The sequence below is a fragment of the Macrobrachium nipponense genome, chromosome 47 (genome assembly GCF_015104395.2).
Source record: "Macrobrachium nipponense isolate FS-2020 chromosome 47, ASM1510439v2, whole genome shotgun sequence".
Lineage (NCBI taxonomy): Eukaryota > Metazoa > Arthropoda > Malacostraca > Decapoda > Palaemonidae > Macrobrachium > Macrobrachium nipponense.
In genome coordinates, this window is record NC_087222.1 from 259621 (window position 1) to 269462 (window position 9842).

Below are 9842 nucleotides of genomic sequence, written 5' to 3' on the forward strand. Positions count from 1 at the left end.
TGCATTCTTCTGGTCGAGAGATACCATCCAGTCGCCCGGTTGGATGACTGACCTTACTGATCGACTGGTTTCCATTCGGAATTTCATCTTCCGGACGAGGATGTTCAAAGCGCTTACGTCCAAAACAGGTCTCCACCACCCTGATACCTTGGGGACTACAAAAAGCCGGTTGTAAAACCCTGGGGAGTTCGTGTCTTTTACCTCCTCTATGACCTCTTGGCTGATGAGCTCTTCTACGTCTTTGGCTAAAGCCAAAGCTCTTATTGATCCCGTAGAGTATGCTGTCAAACAGACAGGTGTATTGGACAGTGGTGGATCTTGTGAAACGGATCACATATCTCTCTTGAAGCACCTGTATGACCTGCTGTCCTGCTCCTCTTTGACCCCAGTTCCTCCCAGTAGCTGTGGAGTTTTGCCCCCACGGGTGGGTGAAGGACCTTTTGATCATTTATCTGTCTTAGAGAGAGGCCTCTTGGTAGACTTGGAGGTGGTTCGTAGGTTAGTCTTTGTCTCTGCTGCCACCTCGACTTACCTCCTCGAAAGGTGTGCTTTTGGAAAGGTGAAGTTTTGGCTACTGTCACCCAAGGTTCCTTTGGTCTTCTCACTGATTGAGACAGAAGATCATTGGTGGAATTGTTCTCGAGGTCTGACAGTACATGCTTGATGGTTTCTTCTGGAAACAGGTGAGGTTTACTCAGGGGGGAGAACAACAAAGCCCATGTTTGGTTCGTGGTTACTCCAAGAGATGTGAAGGAGCTCCACCGTTCTCTCTTCTTGAGTACTCCCATAGTGAATAAGGCAGCCAATTCCACTGAACCGTGTCTCGCTACCCTGTCCGCACAGGACAACAGATTGAGCCAGTCCACAGGAAATCCTCATCCAGAGACTGGCAATCTTCAATTTTTTGGCTAACGCTGTAATTGTCCAATCCAGAAAACTGAGACTTCTTTCACCTTGTATAAGTTCTTCAGGTGTCAGTAGCGGAAATGGTGTTGGGAGAGGAAGCATAGGGGGACCCGGTGTTTACCCTCTACTGTCTCCTCGCCTTGAGTTTGAGGTGTTTTGTGTTTATGGGAAGCCTGGGGGTACATGTACCTGAAGTACCCACCAGTTCTTATATCTGGTTAAGAGTACTATCATATAATTTTTTGTCAATCATCGGTGAACCTCCATAATTGCAAAAATCCCACCATTAGTAGGGACGACCCTGGCCTTTACTGCCACGTCTCCTACATGTGATGAGAGCGCCGACCAGAGGCAGTATCTACCTGTAGCTGCTCTCTCACAAGGTAAGGTACTGCAGACATTACATATAATGTGAGCACATGACTTATTTTTATTTAGAAAGCTGTCCATATACCCACCTTCTGGGTAATGTGGAGTCAGCTAATGTAATTGTTTGGTAAGTCACTTATGTGAAAATGATATTTTAATGATAAAATAAGGTTTCACATATACTTACCAAACAATTACATAATCAGAGCCCGCCCTCCTCCCCACAGATGGGCTTTGCGGCTCAATGAATTGAAGTCTAAAGGCTCAGCAGTACCAGGTATTCCCGATAGTGGGCGGGACTGTATCACCTACACAAAAGATGGCAGTGCTGCTACCGCCGCCAGGAATTTGAATTTTCGACTGCCATGTAAGAAAGCGTACAGCTAATGTAATTGTTTGGTAAGTATATGTGAAACCTTATTTTATCATTAAAATATCATTTTTGTATAACTGGATCACATATAATGAAGCATTTGCTGTCTACCCTTCATGTTGTTTCCCCACAAAATTCTTATACTGGTCTTGCTTGTCATTCTTGGCCTTTGATTTGTTAACAAGAATTAGTTCATAAGTAATATTGTAATGTTAAGCTAAGAAGGTTTACAGATGAGAGAGGATGATTGTCAATATTAACGTCCAGTCTATTGTTGCATTGTTGCCTCAGGAATGTTTTGATGCTGTCTGGATGACATTTAATTAGATTGTATTAATATTTGGATACTGTCAAATGCAACTTTGTTAATTGTCATGAGACCTTATAGGAACCTGAATTAAATTTATTCTGCTTCTTCAGTTCTAGCATTATGTTTCCTAACTATTTGTTGCATCCTTTGATTTCAGATTCTCCCTCAGAAGAACCCTCCTTCCTTCATCAGTTTTGAGCAGCATCGAGATTCTGGGAATGCTTGATGTTTAATGGGACTGTATGTAACATTACAAATATCAGCCCTTAAGTGTAAGAGACAACAGTGAATTATTGTACTCCTACTTTAAAAATTACAACAATAGCAAGTGAAATCTGTTCTGAATATAGCTTCATACATCAGCAGTGAAATCTGGTTGTAGTCCTTCAAGATATTTTACTTAATTTATAACAGATTTATTGGTTAATCATTTGTAAACATTTTGTGTTAAGAGCTGACAATTCAACACATTGTCATTACAGAAGACAGGACAAAAGGGTAAAATGAATCCAGAACATTCTTTAGAATTACCTTTGAAAGGTGAAACTGAAGATGCATTACCATGCCCTTCCATAAATCAAGAAAACAGCAGCATGGCTGCCTTTAGTGAAACCAGTAATGGTGACTTTTTGTCTATCGATCCATTCATGGACATCAAAATAGAGCCAGAGGTATTCTGTGAGGCTAATGAAGGTGGTGATGAATATTCATATGATATGAATTCTGTATTGAATGAAAAAGATCCACCAACTTGTAAAAAAGAAGTAAAACAAGAAAGAAGGAATAGTCACAGTGGAGAGAAATGTGGGAAAGCATTTTCCACTAAACCAGGACGTACAGTTCATTTGAGAAAACATACTGGGGAAAAGTCATTTATGTGCAAGGAATGTGGAAAAGCATTTTCCACTAAACCAGGGAGAACTTACCAGTTCGAAGTTTGAGAAAAAACTACTGGGGAAAAGTCATTTATGTGCAAGGAATGTGGAAAAGCATTTACCCAGAAAACAAATCTTAAAACTCATATGAGAATCCATACTGGAGAAAAGTCATTTATGTGCAAGGAATGTGGAAAAGCATTTACCCAGAAATCAAATCTTACAGCTCATATGAGAATCCATACTGGAGAAAAGTCATTCATGTGCAAGGAATGTGGAAAAGCATTTACCCAGAAATCACATCTTACAGGTCATATGAGAATCCATACTGGAGAAAAGTCATTCATGTGTAAAGAATGTCGAAAAGCATTTTCCGAGAAATCGTATCTTACATTTCATATGAGAAGCCACACTGGCGAGAAGCCATTTATGTGCAAGGAATGCGGGAAAGCATTTCTCAGTAAACATCATCTTACAGCTCATTTCAGAAAACATACTGGAGAAAAGCCATTTACGTGCAGGGAATGTGGGAAAGCATTTTCCTGTAAACCAAATCTTATAGTTCATTTGAGAAAACATACTGGAGAAAAGCCATTTACGTGCAAAGAATGTGGGGAAGCATTTTCCAGTAAACCAAGTCTTATAGTTCATTTGAGAAAACATACTGGAGAAAAGCCATATATGTGCAAGGAATGTGGGAAAGCATTTTCCCGTAAATCAGGACTTACACTTCATATGAGAATCCATACTGGAGAAAGGCCATTCAAGTGCAAGGAATGCGGGAAAGCATTTTCCTATAAACCAAGTCTTATAGTTCATTTGAGAAAACATACTGGAGAAAGGCCATACAGGTGCAAGGAGTGTGGCAAAGCATATTCCACTAGACCAGGACTTACAGCTCATATGAGATCCCATACTGGGGAAAAGAACAAAATTGATGCACAAGCGACAAACTTGGCACTAAAGATCAACTGCTAATAAACAAAACAATATTAGAAGATTGTAAGAAAGACAGAGGAACCTTAATGTGGCATTTGACAGCGTGCCGCACACCTGGATACTCAAATGTTTGGAACTATATAACATCAATGAGAAAATAAGACCTTTCCTGGCAGCCTGAATGGTTAAGTGGAAGATCCAAAGAGGAATTTTCCAGGGAGACAGCTTCTCACCACTTCTCTTCTGCTTGACCATAAATCTGCTTAATAAAATTTTAAACAATGTTAACACTGGCTGTGACCTAAGCAGAAGCAGAAAAGAGAATAAAAGAGTGGACCACCTGGTCTTCATGGATGACCTGAAGTTGTATACAGATTCAGAAGAAAAACTGGAAGAATTAGTTAGGACATTTCACCAATTCTCAAATGATATCTGCATGGAATCTGGGTTGGACAAGTGTGCTAAGAGTACAATAAACAAAGGGAAGGAAGTAACATCAGGAAGCATAAGGGTAGAAGAAAGCATGTTAGTTGAAGACCTGGCAGAGGAGTCTGCATATAAGTACTTGGGAATAGAAGAAAACACTGGTATAGAACACAAGAAAATGAGAGACAAGATAAAGAAAGAATACATCAGCTGCTTAAAGATCTTTAAGTCAGAATTAACACCAAAGAACAAGATCACTGCCATAAACTAGCTGGTGATACCAGTGGTGACTTATGGTTTTAGTATTGCAGACTGGCCACAAGGTGAGTTAGACAGATGGATATTAAAACCAGTAAGATTCTCAACCTACATAAAGTCACATACAGACACCAATGTATGGACAGAGAGAGTATACCTCCCTCGCAGAGAAGGTGGATTAGGCCGGACTGAGATCAACCAGGCCTACAGAGCAGCAATAGTAAGTATAGGGCAGCACTTGAAAAGCTCTGAGGACAAAAACATCAAAAAGGTTACCCAACACCATAATGAAGCCCTGAGCCTACTAACATCAATAACAAAACAGGGTAAGAACTTCGCTAGAAGACAGCAGACTCCAGCAATAATGATATCCAGGAAGACCAGGCAGAAATACAGTCAGAGAGAGGAGAGATTGAATGGAAAGGTGGGGAAAGACCAAGGAAGAGTAGGAAGATTTCAAGAACTGGAAAAAGTTTCATAGACAATGAAGAGTCACTGAGACAGATAAGAAATGGAGATCTAGGTTATGATGGAGAAAGACTGATAATAGGAGCACAAGATCAAGGCTTCCTAACAGACAGCTTCAAGAAAATGGAGGCATATCAGGAAATGATCCATGTAGGTTTTTTCATGCAGTGATTGAGTGTTAGTCATCTGCTTGCAGATGGTCACTACACAGCCCACCACAACAAAATATGTAAAGTATACAGAATTGAAGTGAAAGGAAAAGTGTGGGAGCATGAACCAGATCCAATCACCTCCGATGGGGCCATTACCATCTTTTATGACAAGGAAATTCCAACAGGAAGATAAAGAGAAGGAGGTGCTATGAGCCCTGATATTGTGATCTGGAACAAGGAGGAAAAAACAGCATAGATTATAAATGTGACAGTACCAAGTGACTTTGACCTCAATAGAGCTGAAAGGCATAAAATAACAAAATACCAAGACCTAAAGAACGACCTGAAAAGCACAAAGGAAACAGAAATAACACCAGTGGTGGTAGGGGCAGTAGGACATAAAGAAAAACCTGAGAAAATATCTTAGGCAATACCAAGTTGCCAAGGATAAATGAGCTGTAGATTTTTGCCCTCAAAGGAACTGTGAACATCTTGAAAAGAGCCCTCGGACATAAGACCAGTGGAATATAGAGGTGCAACCATGGACCCCAGGCTGGAGCCCATTGCACCCCTGATATAAACTGAAAATTAAGAAAATCATAAGCCAGAGAGAAACCATTCAATTGCTTTGGATGTCAAAGAAGTTTTTCTTTTCAAAGTTATCTAAACAACACATGAGAACTCATACAGGAGAGAAACCATATACTTGCTCTATATGTCAAAGAAGTTTTTCTCTTCAAGTTCATCTCAAAAGACACGAGAATTCACTCTAGACAGAAACTGAATACTTGATCTCTGTCCAAGTAGTTTTTATTGCATGCTTTTATTTACCTCAAAATGTACTTGTCTCTCCTCAGGTCTTGTAACTCAATTTTCGACCTGTTCCTTTCGTCCAATGAACTTGAAATTTTGCTTGGTTACTCAAGCCCAGTGACAATACAACCTTACTTAATCAGTAGGTCCCCCTTCTCTCTTCCATCCCCCTCCCATGTCCCCTTCCCTTCCCTTCCCCCTCCCTATTACCCTCCCCCTTCAGAGTACATAATCAGGTGTGAATTTAAAATGTTGCACAGGGCTAGGTTAAGACATTTTCCTGTGTCTTCTTCACTTTTCTTGTTCTTGTGTACTTTCTGTATGATTTCCAAATGAAGAATTTGCTTTGTCATTGGCAGACATGAATTTTTCTTAATCTTGTTATTCAACAGTGTGCATATGCACTTGCATATGTACAGGCAGTCACCAGTTTACGATGGGGTTCCGTTCCTACACCACGTCCTAAGCCGAAAAATTTTCAGAAATCCCCAGAAAACAGTACTTTTAACCTCTTCTTTACTGTGAAGCTTAACAAAACATTTTTTTCGGTAATGGAATAAATATAGTATAAAGTTAATGGGTCACACTTTACTTGGCTAGTATAATCATTCTTCTTTAATTGTGAACACTTTACTTAAGTATCTTTAGAAAAAAAAAAGACAGAAGAGAAGTACTGAAAAACAAAATTGCAAATGGTTTTATACTTTTGTAGATTTTTTACATTTTCAGCTTGTATATCTAAAGAAAAACCAACATGGTTCTTGGTTAATTTTTTTATTTCTTATCATCATTGTAATAAACAACAGTGTCAGATCCTTAATATACATATTCCATGATTAGCGCCCAGAAGCACAAAGCGAAATGATGTACTTTAGCTTCCATTTTACTTGACTCGCCAGTCGCCAAATTTTTTACCACGAGTAGGTGTTGCCATGTAACTCTTTCATCTAAGAGAGAGATTACATTTGTTTCCAGATAATATTTTATCATACGTATGTGTGCATGTAGGTATATACAGTATATACCCAAATGTCTGACTCTAGGTATCTAGCAATAATATTTATTTTCCTTCATTATATGCCTGGTGTGTGTACCACCTTCCCGAGACCCTCCAATACTATTTGTTTTGCTCCAGACCATTCATACTAAAATGACTAAATCATAAGAGGTCTAGAGTCGAAAAGAAGAAGGTTGGTAGTATGTTTGTACTACCTTCATGTACCCAATACTATGCAATAGTCTTGAATGGCGGAACTCTGTGTACCCCAAAACAAACTGTCAGCAAGGAGGGAGTTAATGCTTTGGGTGTATTGAAAATGATGTAAACTGTACTTTTATAGTTTTTCATAAAAAAAAACTCCAAATTTTTATTATGCTGACTTTTGTGAGCCATATGTCTTCTGTTGGATCGGCATCATAAACGTCATAACTCCAGAACATGCATGTAAACAGGGATATAATTAATGATGAATATATTTGAGAAGCGTCAAAACCTCAGAAGGTTGTAGCCTGGGGACTGACTGTAGTTAAGTTTGAATATTTTTATGAAATGTCACTCATAGTGGTAATGAAAAGTTTGATTTCTTCATTAATAATAATAATATCCTTTATTTCAGCTCAGGGCCATATACATGGAATATCCAAATATAGACAGTAACATACACAACCTATATACATGAGACAGCATGATAAAAAAAATGAATACTCGGCACTTATCCACAAAATAGCTGAGGTAGCATAAAAGATAGTAATCATATTACTGGTAATAACAATAATAAACATGAATTAAATTTAGGTGCAGTTTTATTTGATTAACTTTGATATGTTCTTGGTTTTAATCTTGTACAAAGAATGTGATGCAGCATTAGTAAATCCTAATGTTTCGTATTAGCTTACTGGACACGGTGGACTAACTGTATTATGTTTTAAGCTAACCAGTCAGAAACGTTCAGCCAGGACTTGCTTTGTAAGTGCCTAAAATCATGTATTATTCTGATTAGGTTAAACCCCTTTTTAAGTTTATTTCAATGTATAAACTTTTCAAATTTTGATAAATAATAAAAATAGTTTATACAAAAATCAAATCTTTCATTTGACCTCATTAAAACTCAGATATCTGAGTAACATTTAACAGCGAGAGAGAGAGAGAGAGACAGTGTTTATCTCTCTGTTCTCTCAAAATATACTTATAACGCTTCCAGCAAAAGAGAGGGAGGGAGTTAGCAATATGACACATTTCTGGGTCGACCTGTGTTCGCCGGTGAAAAGGTCCTTCTTGCTACTTTTCTGTTGTAAATAGTTTCCAAATATACCAGAGAAAGTTTTAGCATTGGGATGCTGAGGTTACTACCCTCGCGCGAGCACCCTAAGGGCGTCGTGTATAAAGAAAGGGCGTGTGAAAGCCACTATTCACAGGTCGTCTTCCATTTAGATTATTCCTTCATCAGCATACATATGTGGGGTGCGCCGTAACAGCGGTCTCAACCGCACCGTCTTGGACCACCCCGCCACCGCCCGATGCTAGCGCCATCTATCGTGCTTTTTGAATTGTGCGTACTTTCTCACAAGAATTTGGATTTATTTCAAGATGGCTGAGGCTGAAATGTCACCTACACCTATGTTAAGTACCCCAATTTCTGTTTTCAATAAGAAAAGTTAAAGAAATTTGGTAGTAGAAGACCCGCGTAATCGTTTTTAATATCTGAGCGCGAGGTGACGGCCATGTTCAACCATCCGAGAGCATACACAAAGCATTGTTGTGTTTTGATCTAGCTATCTAGATACTTATTTACTGATTATTGCTGTGTCGCTCTTCACATGCCTTTAATGATATTTTTTGCTAGGATCGGCATGCTGTTAGATCGCTGTTTTAAAAAACTTAGACTTAAGTGATTCTAGGTTTAAGAAATAACGAGATCGCATCTCGTAATGGTGGCGATGTAAACAAAGCCGAGTCCCGCAAATAGACCTAGTTAGAATAGTCACTTTACAAAGCCAGAAAGAGAGTTCCTACACAGCCAGTATTAGTAATGTTAGGATAAAAGTACACATATCCCGACTTTTGGAGATATGAGAAGGAATAAATCCTTCTTTTTTCCGTCTTCATGAGGCCTTATTAGGTCTCTCTCTCTCGCTTGCTTTATTCTTGATTTCATGACTAGCCTATATCATTTATGGATGTATAGTCTTAAGAAGGTTTTTATTAGCTAACCCATTATCTGAGAGTAGCGATTTAAGGTTCACATGGGAATATTGAAATAAAATTCTAAATTTCCAGTGTTGAAGAGAGGCTGGAATATTCCCCCTCTTTCTTCAGTATGCCTTATCAAGTACTTACATAGGCTTTGTCTAAAGGCCCAATGTAGCCTAGGATCAATCCTTATACACGCTGGTTCACGGTCAACGGAACCTGGATAGGCTCTCAGTTACAAAGGTGTTATGTGCTAAAGTGTTAGGTTCAAGATAGTTATTACGCTATTATAGCCAGTCGATGTACCATGTTATATGACATAGGCTAGCCTATGCACATCAATTTACGTTGCTCTCGGCCAATGGCGAAAGTATCATAGTGACCCACGGGGTAGCAGGGCTACGTTACCAGTTAATGACTATCTTGTCCAGGAAAGCCAGTTGGCATCTAAATTCCCCGACACTAATGCCATTTTTGAATGGATCTAATTGGTCATAGGTATCCTACCTTGTTGGTAACTAGGCCACATCGTCTTTCAGACGATTTGTCTCCCTATTGGTCAACAATACTCCTAATCGGCAGTGGGCCATGGTGATCGCGTCTATGGCCAGTCTTTACGGACGCCGCCATTTGCGAATCCACCCCTCCCCCCCCCCTCTCTCATCTCCTCCCCTCCATCCTCCCTTATAGCCCCTCCCCTCCTCCCCCGCTACTGCTCAGGGGAGACAAGGGACAGGGCCGAGGGGTAGGTAATACGATAGTA

General features: G+C 39.5%; 1 protein-coding gene across 1 annotated transcript; it reads left to right on the plus strand.

Annotated features, from left to right (window-relative positions):
- Positions 1–2913: 2913 nt before the first annotated feature.
- Positions 2914–7895, plus strand: LOC135204654 (gastrula zinc finger protein XlCGF8.2DB-like). Its single transcript, XM_064234803.1, has one exon. The coding sequence runs from the start codon at positions 2927–2929 to the stop codon at positions 3809–3811; it is 885 nt and encodes a 294-aa protein (XP_064090873.1). The 5' UTR covers positions 2914–2926; the 3' UTR covers positions 3812–7895.
- Positions 7896–9842: the final 1947 nt, after the last annotated feature.

Excerpts from the sequence above, each read along its gene's own strand:
- LOC135204654 (XM_064234803.1), top strand. The coding sequence starts at position 2,927 with ATGTGCAAGGAATGTGGAAAAGCATTTACCCAGAAAACAAATCTTAAA.